The sequence below is a fragment of the Artemia franciscana genome, chromosome 19, assembly GCF_032884065.1.
Source record: "Artemia franciscana chromosome 19, ASM3288406v1, whole genome shotgun sequence".
In the NCBI taxonomy this organism is placed as follows: domain Eukaryota; kingdom Metazoa; phylum Arthropoda; class Branchiopoda; order Anostraca; family Artemiidae; genus Artemia; species Artemia franciscana.
In genome coordinates, this window is record NC_088881.1 from 6,577,033 (window position 1) to 6,598,516 (window position 21,484).

General features: G+C 34.5%; 1 protein-coding gene across 5 annotated transcripts in view; it reads left to right on the plus strand.

The window, feature by feature from the left end:
* Positions 1 to 21,484, plus strand: part of LOC136039222 (period circadian protein-like) — a 569,811-nt gene that overhangs the window by 448,804 nt on the left and 99,523 nt on the right. For all 5 annotated transcript variants that reach the window (XM_065722755.1, XM_065722758.1, XM_065722757.1 and 2 more), the window contains 2 exons: positions 729 to 907; positions 7,014 to 7,184. In XM_065722755.1, the coding sequence (XP_065578827.1) occupies positions 729 to 907; positions 7,014 to 7,184 (350 nt within the window). The remainder of the gene's footprint in view (positions 1 to 728; positions 908 to 7,013; positions 7,185 to 21,484) is intronic.

Below are 21,484 nucleotides of genomic sequence, written 5' to 3' on the forward strand. Positions count from 1 at the left end.
CTGCTGTATCGAGAGTCCTTCTGGATAGAGACATTCAGAGTGCCTTCTGTTATTGCTTACAGTTCTCCCAATTGTTGAGGTCGTTCATCTTAATAAGGCCGAAGAAAAGCAATCCTGACATACTGAAACACGCTATATAGTTTTATGACGCCATGTCCATGCTTGTCCTGCTCCTTGTGAGGCTATTGGGTGGAAGTTGTCCTGTCTGCTCATCCTGCTGTATCGAGAGTCCTTCTGGATAGAGATATCCAGAGTGCCTTCTGTTATTGCTTACAGTTCTCCCAATTGTTGAGGTCGTTCATCTCAATAACGCCGAAGAAAAGCAATCTTGACATACTGAAACACGCTATATAGTTTTCAAGATTCTTGACAGCTTACCCCCTTCTCTGTTTTTTTTTTAGACAAATTGTTTCTGCTACTCAAATTCAAAACCAGGCTTCATGATTTTGAGTCTGTGTATTTCACCTCTTGCCATTTTGGATGTAATGATGTTTCTATTAAAATTATTGCCAAGTCCAATTTTTTGACTTTCCAGGCACGTACTCAGTTTTCTTTGGGGGAGGGGGCTCCAACAATAAAACGTACAGTTTTTTTCGGTTATTTTAGTAAAGTGTCCTGAAATTAGAAGAAACTTAGGATTTTGGGGTCCTGACCCCTCCCTTGTATGCAAATCCCTGTTGTATTCATCTTCTTGAAGAATATCCTAATTTTGCCATTTCTCCTTGCAGTGGAAGTGGTAGTGGCACAGTAAGCAGTAAATCAAAGAGCTTAGGTTCTGACAGTGCTAGTGCGGGAACAAACAATGGCTCTGAAGACTATCACCACAATAAACCTTCAAAAGAGTTACAGAAAAGGAGGTTTAAGTATTCAAAATCACCTTCACCGGATGCGACGTTACAGTCTGAAGGTAATTTTCTTTTGCTTCATTTGCCCTTAATATCTTTTTGCTTTTACAGTCTTTCTTTTTTTATTTTTCTCGAAAATAAGGAAGAGTATCTTTTTTACTTTTCACTTTAACTTTTTTACTTTTCTTTTTGCTTTACTTATGACGCTGTAGAGCATGTAAATTTGTCTTGTTGCTACCATACTTGAGTATATGAGGTGACTATATGTGATGCCGTACCCGGAGGAGGAAGCTCTTGATTTGGGTTATTCTGATGTATGTATGACTTATCTCTTATTCTATCACTTGTTGTGTTTTTTTAGTAACTCCCTCGTTCGTGGCCTTTCTTCTTCTTTTATTCTGCCATAGTTCTTGTTCTTTCTTCCTTTCTTTTGTTTTTACTTATTTTTAATCTTCCATTCTTATTCTTCCATTCTTTTGTTTTTGCTATCATTGAGTCTTGAAGTCTCAGTATACCTAGTATACTATTTTGTAATGTTTTCTGATTTGTCTTTATGTATAGATAGTAGTTTTTTTTATGTGGATTTCTGTATATATGATTAAAGTGGAGGAAAAATACGGCTTGACCTCGGGGAAATTGCCACAGAATTTCCTCTTTACACCAAAATTTCCAGAAAAATCAGCTTAATCACAAAATCCCCTCAAATTCCCCTTGCACAACTTCCCGACACCCCACTTGAAGGGGGAAAACAAGGGAGAATCGGATTTTCTATTACGATGTGTTTTTAGGTTTAAGTGGTTATTTTCTACCAAATCAAGCATGACGAATCCGTCCGAATCCAACGTCAAAAGCCAAGTTTTCCGTACCCCAGTATTAATTTTCACCTTCACAGAACGAGGGGGGGGGGGTATTGTACGCAGATCATTGTTTGCCAGATTCCTGCAGCTAAAGGGTCATTTTATATCAAATAAAGTACCGTATAAACAAATATGAGTTCAAAAAGCTGTTCTTTTTTTTACTATTTATTTCATTTCCATCTCTAAAGGGCCTGTAATATGAAGGGTTGATAAGTATAACATCTTGAAAAACTACTTTTTTAATCGAGATCGAAATTTCAAACCAGTCAGTTATAAAATGGAATCTTTTAGAACCCAGTCCGGTTACGTCAATCACGTATTTACGACATTTATAAGCGTTTTCCAAGATTTCCGGTTCCTCCCTCCAACTCCCCCCAATGTCGAAGATCTGGCCGGGATTTGAAATAATAGCTCTGAGACATGAATCCCTTCTAAATATCAAATTTCACTAAGATCCGGTCACCGGTTCTTAAGTTAAAAATACCTCAATTTTTCTGATTTTTGCCAAATTAACAACCCCCAGCTCCCTCAAAGAGACCGGATACGTACCAATTATGTCAATCTCGTATCTATAATTTGTGCTAATTCTTCCCATCAAGTTTCATCCCGATCTCTCCACTCTCTTTGTTGGAAATAGGTGGTGGGGCTCAGTGCTTTTGCGAGTTTGGTGCTTCTGGACGTGCTAGGACGAGGAAAATTGGTGGGCGTGTCAGGGAGCTGCACAAATTGACTTGATAAAGTCGTTTTCCCCGATTCGACCATCTGGGAGGCTGAAGGGAGTGGAAAAAATAGAAAAATTGAAGTATTTTTAACTTACGAGTGGGTGATCGGATCTTAATGAATTTTGATATTTAGAAGGACTTCGTGACTCAGAACTCTCATTTTAAATCCCGACCGGCATTAAGCCTCTGATTTTCTTTTTAAATCAATCTATTGATTCTTAGAATTTTGCTAGAGCTCATACCATATGAGCTATTGGCTCTTGGCTCTTTCGACCTCGTCACAAGTGTCATATGAGCTCTTAGCTCTTGTCTAAACTAATTTACTAAAGTTCAAAATTTGTCTAAGCTAACAAAATATTATTTTGAAATCAAATTGTATAAGCGCTCATTTTAAAGAACATTACTACATCCAATGCCTTTTTTAATCACCAAAATGTAATAAATTAATACAGTAATAAAATTACCATATTTAAGATAAAATAAAATTTGAAAATAAACTGCAATTTTCATTTACGATGATGAATGATGTCAAAATGGCAGGTTACAGTCAGTTGCAACTGCGTCTCGTTCTTTACTATATCCAACAATCGGTGATATATAGTCATGGTTGCAGCGGTAGATAGAAACCTAGTAAGAGACGATTGTGCCCCATAGTAAAAATGCAAATAACCCATAACCCCTAAAAGTAGAGTCAGATCAAAACAAGAAGTACACTATTAGAACCGTCTTGACCGAAACCCCTATATAAACAAGAGCTAAGAGCTCATATGGCACTTGTGGCGAGGTCGGAACAGTCCAGAGCCAAGAGCTCATATTTTTGAGACCCAATCCCAAGATTTTCTGTTTCTCCATCTAACTCTCCCCAATCTCAAAAGATCTGGTCGGGATTTGAAATAAGAGCTCTGAGACAAGAGTTTCCTCTAAATATCAAATTTCATTAAGAATCGGTCACCCGTTATTAAGTTAAAAATACCTCAATTTTTCTAATTTTTCCAAATTAACAACCCTCAGCTCCCCCAAAGAGAACGGATCCGTTCCATTTATGTCAATTTCGTATCTATAACTTGTGCTTATTCTTCCCATTAAGTTTCATCTCGATCTCTCCACTCTAAGCGTTTTCCAAGATTTCTGGTTCCCCTACCAACCCTCTGTCCCCGGATCTGATTCGAATTGAAAAATTGAGTATCTGAGACATAAGATTCTTCTATGTATTAAGTTTCAAAAAGATCCGATCACCCATTCGTAAGCTACCTCGATTTTCAAGTTTTCCAAGAATTTTGGTTCCCCCCTCCAAATCACCCCAATGTCGCCGGATCTGGTCGAGATTTAAAATGAGAGTTCTAAAGCACAAGATCCTTATAAATATCAAATTTCACTAAGATCTGATCACCCGTTCGTAAGTTACAAATGCCTCATCTTTTCAACTATAAGATTAAGTGATAATACCCGTCAAATACGTTTGTTTGCACAAATGATTTGATGTTACAGGCAGGGAATTGCCAGAAAGTAATAAAAATATAATGAACAAAGTGTGGAATTAAGCCACATGTGTTGTGTCCCCTTCAATTTACCTCTAATAATCCATCCCCCCTCAACGGACCCACAAGTATGCAAAAATATGGTACGATTTAAACTTTAAGATTAAGTGATAATACCCGTCAAATAGATTCTTACTGCTAACATAATTTTATGCAACAGAGAGGGAATCGTCAGCAAATATTATCAACAAAAAAGTAAATAAAATATGGAATTATGTCACATATTTTCCCTCAATTTACCTCCAATTTTCTTCATTGAGAAATCTCTGGTCTTGCATTCAGTTTCTATAGAGGACGAAAAACCCTTTGTTGACGGATTATAAAGGTTTCTTGAATCATAACACATCTTGTGTAAGAGAATGTCCAGAATGTCTTGAGAATGCTTCGAGAGTGTCTGGAGAAGAGTAAGCTCTCTCAGAATAATCGCCGTTGACACAGGCAAATTATGTCATTGTCAATTGCATCTGGGGGTTTCCAACTTGTTTAGCGTCCCTTAGAGGAAAATATCTGTAAAAAAAAGAAATCTTGACGAAAAAGTAGTAATACATGTGTTTAAATTGCATAAATAAGCAATTAACTCTTACGTAACAACATGCACATAATAGAGCAACAATCAATAACACCCGCCGGTTGCTAGGGCCTCATGGGAACTGGTTGCAAGGGCGTCATTGGAATTGGCTGTTAGGGCCCGGCGTCTTGAAGAAGGCATTGAGGGGATAATGTCTTGAAAAAAATCTCGAAGAAATAACACTTCCTATAGTATGACGTATGACCAGTAGTATGACCAGGTGTATATAACAGACCAAAAATCAATAACATCTGGTGGTTGCACTTGGTAGGTGCTAAGACACTGTGGCTGGAACTGGTTGCTAGGGCTTTGCATAAGCAAACAATAATATCCCCTAAAATATTACATAGCAACCATTGTGTGCAGTAGATCAATTATAAATAATAGCTGCTTATTGGTAGGGTCCCTTTTGGATCTGATTACTTTGGTCTTGTTGGAATGGGTTGGTTGGGCCCCGTTGGAATTGGTTGCTAGGGCTTTGCTTAGGCAAACAATTAGCTATATAGCAACCACGCATCTGTTGTAAATCAATAATACTGGCGTCTTACCCCTGAGGGAATCGCTGTTAAACCTCTTCGTGATTGTCGGCGAAGAAAAAAAGAGTAGTGCCTATGGGTGCCATGGAACTAATCTATAGGATACTTCGTGCATATTATATTTATATTGGAATTCTACCTTTTTTAGGAATTAAATTTCGGTTAGTAATCTCATTTCATTGCGGTGATATTTGTTGCTAAATCAGATCTTGTAAATTCAATTTTGAAAGTCATAAATCCTAGGGTAAATTCCCCCTACCTTATCCTCTAAGTATGTAGGCATTCATTTTGATTTTCATACCAAAATATGTCCTTTCTTAGGAACTACATTCTTTCACTAGTCTGATTTCAATGCGGCAAGATTTTTATTTTTTTTTTTATATTTATTTACTAAACAAATTTTTCTATAAATCCAATTTACCATGCTAAAAATATGAGAGGGTATTTTCCTCTGCTTAATCCTCCTTGTGTGTGCACCTACGTATTATTTATTATATCAAAATATATCCTCTTTTAAGAACTTAAATGTCACTAGTTTTGTTTTAATACGACAGTAATTTCTGGTAAATCAAGTCTTCTGTAAATTTGATTTTCAAACAGTTCTGTTTTAAAAAGAAGAATTGAGAGAAAGAGTCAAACTTTAGCGTAAAGAGCGGGGCGTTGATGAGGAAGCAGCCTCTTTCATATACGAAGTAATTTCTGCGCGTTTTAAGTTTTAATGTCGCTCCTTACTTTCAGTTAAAAAAACTTGTTTTTTTATTTAATGTAATCACAAATCTAAGGTTAATTTCCTCTTCCCCATCCCTTTAGTATGAAGGCATATGTACTATTTTTATATCAAAATATATCCATTTTAAGGAATTAAATTTCGTTCACTACTCTGATTGCAATACGGCAATATTTTTTAATAAATCTAGTCTTATAAATTCACTTTTGCATGTCCCAAATCTGATGATGAATTTTCCCCTTCCTCCGTGCCCTTAGTATGCTGGCATATATATTATTTTTATATCAAAATATATTATTTTTTTAGAGGTTAAATTTCGTTCTCTAATCACTAATTTTTTCAGTTTAGTCATATTTTTGGTAAATCAAGTAATACAGAATTGTACGTTTACCCCGCAATATCACTTGAGACGATGACAAAAAATGACCATATTAAAAGTAAGCAAAATATATAATAATAAGTATAAGTATAGACAGATAACAAAATAAGTATAGACAGATAACAAAATAAGTATAGACAGAAAGATTACAGCTGTCATCATGTTGAAACATAAAAAAAATGTACCAGATCGTCAAATTTTGGTACGTTATGTAATGAGTCATAGGTACTTGTATGATATACCCTCTACCTAATATTCTTCTAATATATTTCTCTGGCGCTCAATTCTAATGAAATATACCAAAGCAACGTAAAAATATAAAACTTTAGAAACAAATTTTTAAACAAAGTACAGCGGGTTTGCATGCCTTATATGTTAGGCATAATTATTATGCATATTTAGTAGTAAGAATTGTTTTCCAACTTCATACTGTCCAAATATTCTACCCCCTTCCCTTAATGTGCAAATATATAACCCATTTTAAATACTTTCCATCTATTCTTTCACTACTCTTTGTCTTGTCTTACGGTAAGCTGAAAGAAGATAACGAAAAAAAAAGTTCTACAATGCGTCAATGAATGAACAACTCGACTGGTAGGGGGTTTATCATACAAGTTCCCAGTCGTATTCTGTATTTGTTGAGTTTCCTTCTTTTATTGATTGTATTTGACTTAAATATTATATGGATTGTATGTTTGGATATAAGGTAGTATATGCTCAGTAATGCTGCTACCAATCTTAAATTATTAAATATTTAATTGAAATAAAGCTTCTAAGCGCTGCGTAGGTAAGAATTCAGTACACATAATTATTTCGGGATAGAATTTAATGAACCTTTTAGTTCTAGAAAAAGCCGAAGACACTCCTAACAACGTGCCGCAGAATCCACGAAGCTCAATAAAGGAAGCACGTGCTCTTCAAGCGGTGGCTCTGACACGTGCTTTGGATTGTATACAGAAAATTTCCAATGAGACTGATGATGTGGATACCGGCCCGAAACGTGCCAGCAGAGGTGAAACACGTTTTTTCAAATTGATTTTTTACGCTAGTGTTTCCTTAACTATTGGATGGAAAAGTTTTAACACTAGCATAGATAAGGTCTACATTATACTATGCAATTTTACGGAGAAAATATCCTGTCCAAGATGGGCAATACTAAGTAGACTTGTGCTCTATTTATAATACGTTATGGAAAAGTTAACATAGTTTCAGTATAAACTTCGGAGGGGATCATAGAATTGGTAATCGAAAATTGTAGTCCCCCTTTTAAGATTCAGAGTGATCGGAGGGTGGGTATCCCCCCTACGCCTCATATTTTCCCGAAATGCATGTGGTGGAAATTTTGAGATGGTATTTGTTCTCTTAGAAACTTCGGAAAGAGCTCATTCGATTGGAAACTGAAAGGACAAGTGTCCTTTTTATGGTCGAAAGTGATTGGAGGGCAACTAACCCCCCTTCCACGCCCACCATTTCTCCAAACCCATCCAATCCAAATTTTTATGTAGACATTTTGTTGAAAGGTCCTGCAATTATATCTTTGAGAATTACACCATCCCCCCAGAGCCCTCAGAGCAAGGGTTGTTAGTTATGTCCTGGGGGCATATAAAGTATATATTTATAGGGGATTAAATAAGCATTGGAGGGGGCTCATTGGATTGGCAATCATTAGTTTTAGTGCCCTTTTTAAGATCCAAAATGATCAGAGGGTGGATACCCCCCTCACACTTCGTATTTTCCGAAATGCATCAGATAGAAATTTTGAGATGACCATTTGCTGTCAACGAAACTTTGAAAACAGCTCATGTGATTGGAAGTTGAAAGAGCCAGTGCTCTTTTTAATGGTCAAAAGTTATTGAGGAAAACCAACCTGCCTCCCACGCTCACCATTTCCCCAAATACATCGTATAAAAACTCTGAAATAACCATTTTGTTAAACGTAGTTGAAAGATCCGGAAATTGTATCTTTAAGGATGCCCCCCCCCCCCGCCTATGGGCTGTAAGTTATGCCCTGGGGCATTTAAGGTTTATATATAGAGGATAATCGTATAAGCTTCGGAGGGGGCTCTTTAGACTTTTGATCAGAAGTTATATTCCCTTTTTGGGATTCGGAGTGATCGAAGATTGGATACCCTCCCCCTCACGCACACTCCGTATTTTCCCGAAATACATCTGATAAAAATTTTGATATGACCATTAGTTGCCGTAGGGGCAATTAACCCCCCTCCCACACCCATCATTTCCCCAAACATGTTCAATCAAAATTTTGAGATAGCCAATTCCCCCATCCCCCACAGCCCTCAGGAAAAGGATTGTAAATTACACCCTTGGAGCTTATAAGGAGTATATAGAAAGGGTGATCTTAAAAACTTTGGAATGGGATCATTTGAACGGAAAATATGTGTTCTAGTGCCTCTTTTAAGATTCAAACTGATCATTGGGTGGATACCCCCCCCCTCACACCTCATATTTTCCCTAAATGCATTTGATTGAAATTGTGAGATGGCTGTTTGTTGGCGTAGAAACTTCGAAAATAGAACTTCGAGAAACTTCGTTGAAATTGTGAGATGGCTGTTTGTTGTCGTAGAAACTTCAAAATTTGTTGGCGTAGAAGCTTCGAAATTGTGAGATGGCTGTTTGTTGGCGTAGAAACTTCGAAAATAGGTAATTCGACTGGAAATATAAAGGGCTAGTGCTCTTTTTATAGTCGAAAGTGGCTTGAGGGCAACTAACCCCCTGTCACGCCCACCATTTCCTCAAACACATCCAATCAGAATTTTGAGATACCCATTTTGTTCAACGTACTTTAAAGATCCGGAAATTATCTCTTTAAGGATGAACTCCCCTCTCCCCCCCAGAGCCCTCGGGGCAAGGGTTGTAATTTATGTCCTGGGGTAGGGTGATCGCGTAAATTTTTGGAGGGGGCTTATTTGATTGGTAATCAGACGCTCTAGTGCCATTTTTCAAGGTTCTAAGGGATCAGAGGATGGATCCCCCTCCAAACCTCGTATTTTCCGAAATGTATCTGATAGAAATTATGACATGACCTTTTTTTGTTAAAGAAACTTCGAAAACAGCTCATTCGATTGGAAATTGAATGAGACAGGGCATTTTTAATAGTCGAAAGTAATTGGAGGGCAACTAACCTCCCTCTCACGCCCACCATTTCCTCAAACACATCCAATAAAACTTTTGAAATAGCCATTTTGTTCAACGTAATTGAAAGGTCTGGAAATTATGTTTTTGAGAATGACAATCTCCCCAAAGCCCTCGGGGTATGTGTTATAAGCTATGTCTTGTGGGCATAGATTGTATACGTAGAAAGGGTGATCGTATAACCTTTGGAGGGGCACCTTAGATTGCTAATCAGAAGTTCTAGTGCTTTTTTAAGATTGAGAGTGATCAGAGGTTGTATACACCATACCGTTTTTACTGTTTTAAAAAGTAGAGTTAAGAGAAAGAGTCAAACTTTAGCGTAAAGAGCGGGGCGTTGAAGAGGATAGCCCCTTTCATATACGGAGTAAATTATGTTCGTTTTAAGTTTTAATGCTGCTCCTTACTTTTATTTAAAAAACTTGTTTTTTTTAAATTTTAGGTTAAATCTACGCATACATGGACTTGTCCAAACTAGTAATACCCGCCCACGACCCGCTGCAGCTTCGATCTACCTTTATAAATTTTGTTTCTTTAGTGCACAGCTTAGAATCTTAGTTACCAATACAGTATGAAAACTCTTGTCTTGCCCATGAGAAGCTTTTGGTATAGAGCTCTGAACTTGGCGCCTCCTCGAAGCCCGCGCTCCGACGCGTAGATCGTACTACAAAACCATAGGTGAGAATGCAATTTTGTTTAGATACCAAGATATTGGTATCTAAGCTGTGAATTGCTCCGACTTTTAGATTCAGACTGCCAGTTTCCTGTCTTCAGCCTCTGTCTCTTGTCGCGCACTGTGCCCCCCCCCCTAAAAAAAAAAAATTTTCATAACTGTATTGGTATCTAAACTGTGTTGTAGTGGTTTAATTACCAATTGCTGTTGAACTTCGCTGTGACGTGTCAACACGCGATTTGAACCCCATATTTTTCATTATTTTTGTTTAATAATATTGATTTTTGTTACTAATTTATTTTGGTCATTTTCAATCATTACCTTACATTATAAATTGTGTTACGGTATATAAAAAGAACGCTGTTCCATAAATTCAATGATCCGAATTTCGAAATATCCGGGTAGAGTTTTATTGTATTTGGTTATGTCGTATATATGAATTATGTATATGCATGGCTAAAATATAATATGGATCCTTTTATATATATATACTAGCTGTTGGGATGGCGCTTCGCGCCACCCCAACACCTAGTTGGTGGGGGCGCCTCGCGCCCCCCCCCCCAAGCCCCCCCGCGCGCGTAAGTCGTTACGCGCCATAATAGTTACGCGCCATTGTAGTTGTGTCCCTATGTCCCACCTGTGAATATAGATAGATATATATATATATATATATATATATATATATATATATATATATATATATATATATATATATATATATATATATATATATATATATATATATATATGGTTTTAACTACGTAAAACTTGCGAATATACAACATTCTTTGCTGTCCCATTGTCTTTGCATATAAATAGATTGTCAGGTTTACCGACTCTTGAACATGCAACATATAATGGTCCATGGGAAAACAATCTGTATTCAGATCTATACCTCATGATTCTAATGATTGCCCTTGAGCTTTGTTGATGGTGATTGCTAATCGACCATTCCCTGCCCCGGTGTCCCGGTCGTCATTTATATCCCCCTGTTTCCCCCGGTGTCCCCGTTGTAGTTGTGTCCCTGTGTCCCGGTCGTCATTTATATTCCCTGTGTCCCGGTCGTCATTTGTATCCCGGTGTCCCGGTCTGTATATACATTCGTTTTTTAGTTTTGTTTTTCTCCTTTATTTTTTTCCTTTTTTTTTTCTTTTTTAGTTTATTTAGATTTTTCGATTTTTTAGTTTTTTTATTAGTTTTTGGTTTTTTTTCTTTTTAGTTTTTTTGTAGTTTTTACCTTCTTTTTAGTTTTGTTAGTTTTTTTTTTTACTTATGTCCTGGTCGTCATTTATACTCCCTGTGTCCCGGTGCTTTGTTGATTGCTAATCGAACATTCCTTTTGTCCTGGTCGCTTTCTCTTTGAGTGTCGTCATTTATTTTTTTCTTTTTTAGTTCTTTTAGTTTTTACCTTTTTTAGTTTTTTTTAGTTTTTTAGATGAAAATTTTTTTTAGTTTTTTCCTTTTTTTCTTTTTAGTTTTTTATTGGTTTTTACCTTTATTTTAGCTTATTTTTCAGTTTTTTTTTTATTTTTTATTTTTTTTTAGTTTTTTACCTTTTTTTAGTTTTTTTAGTTTTTTTAGTTTTTTAGCTTTTTTACTTTTTTTATTAGTTTTTAGTTTTTTTGTAGTTTTTGCCTTTTTTTAGTTTTTTCAGTTTTTTTTTTAGTTTTTTATTGGTTTTTACCTTTATTTTAGCTTATTTTTCAGTTTTTTCCTTTTTTTTAGTTTTTTTTAGTTTTTAGTTTTTTTAGTTTTTTACCTTTTTTTAGTTTTTTTAGTTTTTTAGCTTTTTTATTTTTTTTATTAGTTTTTAGTTTTTTTTGTAGTTTTTGCCTTTTTTTAGTTTTTTTAGTTTTTTAGCTTTTTTATTAGTTTTTAGTTTTTTTTATAGTTTTTGCCTTTTTTTAGTTTTTTTAGTTTTTTAGCTTTATTATTTTTTTTATTAGTTTTTAGTTTTTTTGTAGTTAGTTTTTTTAGTTTTTTACCTTTTTTATTTTTTTTATTAGTTTTTAGTTTTTTTTGTAGTTTTTGCCTTTTTTTAGTGTTTTTAGTTTTTTAGCTTTTTTATTAGTTTTTAGTTTTTTTTGTAGTTTTTGCCTTTTTTTAGTTTTTTTAGTTTTTTAGCTTTTTTATTTTTTTTATTAGTTTTTAGTTTTTTTTGTAGTTTTTGCCTTTTTTTAGTTTTTTCAGTTTTGACGTCACCTGATCCAGTTTTTTCAGGTGACGTCACCTGATCCAAATAGATTGTCAGGTTTACCGACTCTTGAACATGCAAAATATAATGGTCCATGGGAAAACAATCTGTATTCAGATCTATACCTCATGATTCTAATGATTGCCCTTGAGCTTTGTTGATGGTGATTGCTAATCGACCATTCCCTGTCTCGGTGTCCCGGTCGTCATTTATATCCCCCTGTTTCCCCCGGTGTCCCCGTTGTAGTTGTGTCCCTGTGTCCCGGTCGTCATTTATATTCCCTGTGTCCCGGTCGTCATTTGTATCCCGGTGTCCCGGTCTGTATATACATTCGTTTTTTAGTTTTGTTTTTCTCCTTTATTTTTTTCCTTTTTTTTTTCTTTTTTAGTTTATTTAGATTTTTAGATTTTTTAGTTTTTTTATTAGTTTTTAGTTTTTTTTTCGTTTTAGTTTTTTTGTAGTTTTTACCTTCTTTTTAGTTTTGTTAGTTTTTTTTTTTACTTATGTCCTGGTCGTCATTTATACTCCCTGTGTCCCGGTGCTTTGTTGATTGCTAATCGAACATTCCTTTTGTCCTGGTCATTTTCTCTTTGAGTGTCGTCATTTATTTTTTTCTTTTTTAGTTCTTTTAGTTTCTACCTTTTTTAGTTTTTTTTAGTTTTTTAGATGAAATTTTTTTTTAGTTTTTTCCTTTTTTTCTTTTTAGTTTTTTATTGGTTTTTACCTTTATTTTAGCTTATTTTTCAGTTTTTTCCTTTTTTTTATTTTTTTTTTATTTTTTATTTTTTTTAGTTTTTTACCTTTTTTTTAGTTTTTTTAGTTTTTTTAGTTTTTTAGCTTTTTTACTGTTTTTTATTAGTTTTTAGTTTTTTTTGTAGTTTTTGCCTTTTTTTAGTTTTTTCAGTTTTTTTTTTTAGTTTTTTATTGGTTTTTACCTTTATTTTAGCTTATTTTTCAGTTTTTTCCTTTTTTTAGTTTTTTTAGTTTTTTACCTTTTTTTAGTTTTTTTAGTTTTTTAGTTTTTTAGCTTTTTTATTTTTTTTATTAGTTTTTAGTTTTTTTTGTAGTTTTTGCCTTTTTTTAGTTTTTTTAGTTTTTAGCTTTTTTATTAGTTTTTAGTTTTTTTGTAGTTTTTGCCTTTTTTTAGTTTTTTTAGTTTTTTAGCTTTTTTATTTTTTTTATTAGTTTTTAGTTTTTTTTGTAGTTAGTTTTTTTAGTTTTTTACCTTTTTTTAGTTTTTTTAGTTTTTTTAGTTTTATAGCTTTTTTATTTTTTTTATTAGTTTTTAGTTTTTTTTTGTAGTTTTTGCCTTTTTTTAGTTTTTTTAGTTTTTTAGCTTTTTTATTAGTTTTTAGTTTTTTTTGTAGTTTTTGCCTTTTTTTATTTTTTTTAGTTTTTTAGCTTTTTTATTTTTTTTATTAGTTTTTAGTTTTTTTTTGTAGTTTTTGCCTTTTTTTAGTTTTTTCAGTTTTGACGTCACCTGATCCAGTTTTTTCAGGTGACGTCACCTGATCCACGATCCACAGACAACTTATTTTTATATAAAAACTAAAAAAAACTGAAAAAACTAAAAAAAGGCAAAAACTAAAAAAAAAAACTAAAAACTAATAAAAAAACTAAAAAAGCTAAAAAACTAAAAAAACTAAAAAAAGGTAAAAAACAAAAAAAAACTAAAAACTAAAAAAGAAAAAACTAAAAAAAAGGAAAAAACTGAAAAATAAGAGAAAAAGAAAACTAAAAAAATATTAATAAATATAAAAAATATAAATATAAATATAATATAAATTAGCAATCAACAAAGCACCGAGACACAAATGACGACCGGGACACAGGGAGTATAAATGACGACCAGGACATAAGTAAAAAAAAAAACTAAAAAAACTAAAAAAATGGTAAAAACTACAAAATAACTAAAAACTAATAAAAAAACTAAAAAATCTAAAAATCTAAATAAACTAAAAAAGAAAAAAAAGAAAAAAGGAAAAAAATAAAGGAGAAAAACAAAACTAAAAAACGAATGTATATACAGACCGGGACACCGGGATACAAATGACGACCGGGACACAGGGAATATAAATGACGACCGGGACACAGGGACATAACTACAAAGGGGACGCCGGGGTGCACAGGGGGATATAAATGACGACCGGGACACCGGGACACAAGGAATATAAATGACGCCCGGGACACTCAAAGAGAAATCACAGACTGGAACACCGGGACACAAATGACGACCGGGACACAGGGAATATAAATGACGACCGGGACACAGGGACATAACTACAAAGGGGACGCCGGGGTGCACAGGGGGATATATAAATGACGATGGCGACTCAGGGAATGGTCGATTAGCAATCACCATCAACAAAGCTCAAGGGCAATCATTAGAATCATGAGGTATAGATCTGAATACGGATTGTTTTCCCATGGACCATTATATGTTGCATGTTCAAGAGTCGGTAAACCTGAAAATCTATTTATATGCACAGACAATGGGACAGCAAAGAATGTAGTATATTCGCAAGTTTTACGTAGTTAAAAACATATATATATATATATATATATATATATATATATATATATATATATATATATATATATATATATATATATATATATATATATATCTATCTATATTCACAGGTGGGACATAGGGACACAACTACAATGGCGCGTAACTAATATGGCGCGTAACGACTTACGCGCGCGGGGGGGCTTGGGGGGGGCGCGAAGCGCCCCCACCAACTAGGTGTTGGGGTGGCGCGAAGCGCCACCCCAACAGCTAGTATATATATATAAATACCTTACGTATATATGGTTACAGGATTGTACTCAGAAGGGGAGGTGCCTCGGGGCCTGTCCCTTTACGAAATCCTAAATTATACCGAATTGTTGGATATTTTTTATTCAAATTATTATCTTATTTAAATTATAAAATAGATATTTTATTTTACCCCCTCCCAAAAAACGTCCTTACATGCTTGCATGGTATTATGGATAACGCACCTCAATGCCATTGACCTTGATCGTGTTTCTATGTCGCATTTGGCTTAGTAATTATTCAGATGAATTTGGAAACAACACTTATCTCCCTGTCTCAAAAGGCTTGTTGAATAGTTGCTACGATACGACTAACTACGAAGCAGTTGCTGAAACTAGACAGTGGCGACTGTCAGAAATTTTTGGTAAGAAGTTTTCTGACCACACGGAATTTTTAACAGATTCGTATGAACATGTAATAATTCGCTAAATGTCCTAACCGAATGGAGGCATTGGAGGATTACAATTATGTTTCTTTTGATAAAACCTACGGTTTCGAAATTTTGATATTTTAATAATTTTTCCGTATCAATTTTCGCTAAGTCATCAGCAAGCAGAAAAGGATTTGAATACCTTGAAAAAAAAACCTAGAGATTATTGCGACAAAAAATCTTACTTTTTTGGTAATATTTTGTACTTGTAATATTTTTCGGATAATTTACTTGGTGAATTTTCTTGGACCTTAAGCACACATCTTGGGTCAAGAACACGAGACAAAATAGTTTTGGAGTAATATGGCGAGTTTTTATTATTTAAGAAAATAAACAATAAGCTTATGATCTTTTTTTAGAATTTTTTAAAATTTTTTGTGTCAGTTAAATTAAAAATAAAAGTTTTTTCCTGGAAACTAAAGATCGAATCAAAACATAACGAGCAGAAAATGGCTTAGATGTCATTAGATTATGGCTTTAGATGATTATGCCATCATTGGGAGAACAAATGGCGCTGTTTTTCTACGAAATAAGTGGTCCTTTATTTGTGTTTTTTCGCACATTGAGCAAAATTATGCCTTTTTCGCACAATGAATTTCTTTGCCAAAATATCTGCGGTTTCTTTCTACTTTTGGTTTTGGTTTTGGGGTTTTTACTTCACGGTTTTTAATTTCCATCTATTGAATGTTCAGTCGAGTGGCGTCAGTCAAGCGCATCCCACATATTCTTTGGCCCACCTAGGTTTTGGGACAGTTTTTTTGGGTATTTTCATTGACAAAATAAAAAACTCAAAATTTTACAATGAAGTTAATAAAACATGATATTTTCACACCATTACGAGACATCTCAAAAGCCTAATAAAACGAAAAGGAGTTAGCCTTATCCTCCAGCAAAGGGGGATGCAAACAACTTCTTCTTCTTCCATATTAGGGGCTATTTGGAATAAGCCCCTTTTCCTCTTTCCCCTTTTCCTTTTCCCCCTTTTCCTTGCGTGAAAAACAAAACAAAAGGAGAGTTGAGAAAAAGTATAGGGTTTAAAGGATTAAGGCTTTAGATTTGTATTAAATAAAAAAAAACTAGCTTTTTTAACTGAAAGTAAGGACCGACATTAAAACTTAAAACGAACAGAAATTACTCCGTATATGAAACGGGTTGTCCCCTCCGCAATCCCTCGCTAATTACGCTAAAGCTTTTAATTGTTTTAAAAAGCAGAATTGTGGCAAAGAGTCAAACTTTAGCGTAAAGAGCGAGGGATTGCGGAGGGGACAACCCATTTCATATACGGAGTAATTTCTGTTCGTTTTAAGTTTTAATGTCTCTCCTTACTTTCAGTTAAAAAACTAGTTTTTTTTATGTAGTTTCTGAACGTTTTTGAATTAATGCATGTTCGATTTTGGCTCTCCACACATAATTTATTAAAATGAAACTTGCACTTACTTCCTTTTTTTCCTAAATGGCTTTCTCTTAGTTTTGATCAGATGATTTTGAGAAATAAGTGGTGGGGAAAGCCTAGTTTTTTTCGGTTACGTAACTTAAGAATTAGCTTGCGTAATATTCTTAAATTTTTATTATGTATATGAGGGGGTTTGTCCCCTCGTTAATACCTGCTCTTTACACTAAATCTTAAGTTTTGTCCCAATTCTTTAAGAATGACCACTGAATCCGAATGGCCGTAGAATAAATAGTTGAAATTACTAAAAATACTATAGCATAAAGAGCGAGGTATTTATCTCCTCCTAAATACCTCGCTCTTTATCCTAAAGTATTTTTAGAACCCCTCATATGCGTAATAATCTCTGTTCGTTTTAAGTTTCAATGCCACTCCTTACTTTCAATTGAAAAAAACTTTACCATGTTTATTTTTTCATTTTTTTTTTTAGTAATTTTAGAAAATCATGCGCCCTTTTCATTGAATTTCTGATCCCCCATGACATATTTCTCCAAGGAAAGATCCTTCCACATAGCTCCCTCCCCTCAACCCTACCCCCAAAACCAAAAAAAAAATCCGCTGAAAACGCTGTACACTTCCCAATAACCATTATTATATGTAAACACGGGCCGAAGTTTGTAACTTGCAGCCCCTCCCCCAGGGACTGCGGGGGAGTAAGTCATTCCCAAAGACATAGTTATTATGGTTTCTGACTATGAGGAACAAAACGACTATCTCAAATTTTGATCTGTTGACTTTGGAGAAAAATGAGCGTTGGAGGGGGCCTAGGTGCCCTCCAATTTTTTCGGTCACTTAAAAAGGGCACTAAAACTTTTCATTTCCGTTAGAATGAGCCCTCTTGTGACATTCTAGGACCACTTGGTCGATACGATGACCCCTGGGAAAAAAAAAACAAAACAAAAAACAAACAAATAAACACGCACCCGTGATTTGTCTTCTGGCAAAAAATACGAAATTCCATATTTTTGTAAATAGGAGCTTGAAACTTCTGCAAGAGGGTTCTCTGTTACGCTGAATCTGATGGTGTGATTTTCGTTAAGATTCTATGACTTTTAGGGGTTCTTTTCCCCTATTTTTTAAAATAAGGCAAATTTTCTCAGGCTCGTAACTTTTGATTTGTAAGATTAAACTTGATTAAACTTATATATTTAAAATCAGCATTAAAACGCGATTCTTTTGATGTAGCTATTGATATCAAAACCCGATTTTTTAGAGTTTTGGTTGCTATTGAGCCAGGTCGCTCCTTACTACAGTTCGTTACCACGAACTGTTTGATTATTTATTTTTTAGTTTTGTGGTAAAGATTTAGGTAGAAGGGTAGAAAAGAGAGTTTTTAATTTTGACATATAAAAAAGGAGGAATATATATTTATAGAAGGAATGTAATATTTAAGTCAATATTTCGAACTTTTAATGAAATGTTTGAATTTAGAGTTCGATATTTGATTAGAATTTTTATATGGGGTTTAAGTTAGAGTATGCTTTTAGGGAATGTAGAAATAGTACAGGATTTTGTATGAATTTTAGATTATAGAGTTTAAATTTGAATTCATTTGCTTAATGATTGTTTGAAATTTAATTTGAATTAGTGGATTTATTTATATTTTGAGGGGGAGACGATTCGCCTTGTTGTGAAATATTTGATTTTTGGGATTTTTTTTTTGAGGATTATTATAACTAACCAATAATGCAAGGCCCAGCGAGATTGCAATTTGTTGAAATGTGAAATATTAAAAAAAATGGTGTTAAGTTTTTTAATTTTTCTTTTATTTATGTAAATGTAGTGAAAAGTGTTTTAAAGTATTTTCAGAAAAGTGAAAATACTAAAAGAATGTAGGCCTATATGTATTGTAAATTTGTATTTTAATGTTATATGTTTTAGGCCTAATGAATGGTAGCAGCCCATTGCCGCCGTGGGTAGCTAGAATGAGAATTTTGTAATTGTTTTATGGTAAATTAATGGATGGAGAATCGTATGAAAAGGGAGTTTGTTACTCCCTTGCGTCAGCCGTGCAGCGTGTTGCTACTGCTGAGTTTGAACTCTTGTTTCCGTATTACAAGCTGAGATCAAACCCTCTGCGCCACCACAGGACTGGGGAAACATGGTTTTACGGAAAACATTTTTTTAGGGGGGGAGCTATATGAAGCAGAAACGAACCTTCTCGACTATCTTTGATATTGGGTTATATTTTACCGACAAAAATAAAAACCATATGTGTGAAGTGCAATTAACACTGAAATGAAACAAAACAGAAAACTGCACAAACTAAAATAGAAAGCTGCCCGTAGAAAACTAAGCATAATTAACAGTGAAATGAACACAATTAACTCTGACCATAATGAGCATAATTAATACTAAAATAAAGTAAAACAGAAAGCTGCCCAAGGTATACAAAGAATCGCTTTAGCCAGCTTCAGGATCGGATAAATTTGAAAGAGGGTTGTATTCCGAAATAGAAAATTTCTCACATTCAGATTTGATTGGGATTATGTACTTGAGACGGTATATCATCAAGGACAAATTTATCCCCCTGCATTACTGATTTGGTACCAAGGTGGTAATCAAACAGTTCGTGGTAACGAACTGTAGTAAGGAGCGACCCGGCTCAAAAGTAACCAAAACTCTAAAAAATTGAATTTTGATATCAATAGCTACATCAAAAGAATCGAATTTTAATGCTGATTTTAAATATATAAGTTTCATCAAGTTTAGTCTTACCCATCAAAAGTTACGAGCCTGAGAAAATTTGCCTTATTTAGGAAAATAGGGGGAAACACCCCCTAAAAGTCGTAGGATCTTAACGAAAATGACACCATCAGATGCAGCGTATCAGAGAACCCTACTGTAGAAGTTTCAAGCTCCTATCTACAAAAATGTGGAATTTTGTATTTTTTGCCAGAAGACAAATCACGGGTGCATGTTTATTTGTTTGTTTTTTTTCCCCCAGGGGTCATCGTATCGACCAAGTGGTCCTAGAATGTCGCAAGAGGGCTCATTCTAACGGAAATGAAAAGTTCTAGTGCCCTTTTTAAGTGAACAAAAAAATTGGAGGTCATCTAGGCCCCCTCCCACGCTCATTTTTTCCCAAAAAAACCTTTTTTTCCTTTTTTTCCTTTCAAGTCAACGGATCAAAATTTTGAGATAGCCATTTTGTTCAGCATAGTCGAAAACCATAAAAACTAGGTCTTTGGGGATGACTTACTCCCCCACAATCCCTGGGGTAGGGGCTGCAAGTTACAAACTTTGACCAGTGTTTACATATAGTAATGGTTATTGGGAAGTGTACAGACGTTTTCAGGGGGATTTTATTTTGTTTGGGGGTGGGGCTGAGGAGAGGGGGTTATGTTGGAGGATCTTTCCTTGGAGGAATCTGTCATGGGGGAAGAAAAATTTAATGAAAAGGGTGCAGGATTCTCTAGCATTACTATAAGAAAACAATGAAAAATAAACATGAAAACGTTTTTTCCAAATGAAAGGAAGAAGTAGCATTGAAACTTAAAACGAAGAGAGATTATTACGCATATGAGGGGTTCTAAAAATACTTTAGCATAAAGAGCGAGGTATTTAGGAGGAGATAAATACCTTGCTCTTTATGCTAAGGTATTTTTAGCAATTTCAACTATTTATTCTACGGCCTTTCTGATTCAGGGGTCATTCCTAAAGAATTGGGACAAAACTTACGATTTAGTGTAAAGAGCGAGGTATTAACGAGGGTACAAACCCCCTCGTATACATAATAAAAATATAAGGTTATTAAAGTTTGTTACGTAAGTTAATTCTTAAGTTACGCATATTTTTTACTAATAAAAACGTTCGTTAAAAATTAAAAGTTCTAGTTGCCTTTTTAAGTAACTGAAAAATTGGAGGGCAACTAGGCCTCCTTCTCCACCCCTTATTTCTCAAAATCGTCTGATCAAAACTAAGAGAAAGCCATTTAGCCAAAAAAAGAATTAATATACAAATTTCATTTTAATAATTTATGTGCGGAGAGCCAAAACCAAACATGCATTAATTCAGAAACGTTCAGAAATTAAATAAAAAAAAACTAATTTTTTTAGCTGAAAGTAAGGAGCGACATTAAAACTTAAAACGAACAGAAATTACTCCGTATATGAAATGGGTTGTCCCCTCCGCAATCCCTCGCTCTTTGCGCTAAAGTTTGACTTTTTGCCACAATTCTACTTTTTAAAACAATTAAACGCTTTAGCGTAAAGAGCGAGGGATTGCGGAGGGGACAACCCATTTCATATACGGAGTAATTTCTGTTCGTTTTAAGTTTTAATGTCGCTCCTTACTTTCAGCTAAAAAAATTAGTTTTTTTTTATTTAATTGAATCAAAACTTATAGTATTTGAAACCTGCGACACATAGGCTATTACAATACTGCTGCTGCTAATGCTAGCAACTCACTACAACACCAAGCTGCCTGAGCCCATCACAACTACGCACTCTCCTCCTTCATCCTAACCTATTAAATGCCTCCCTCTTTAGAGCTTCTTATTTCCTTTCAATCTCTCCTTACGACCTCCTCCCACCCCATTTGGGGACGACCTTTTTTGGACGACCTGCCCTAGATCGTTGGCTGACAAGGACGA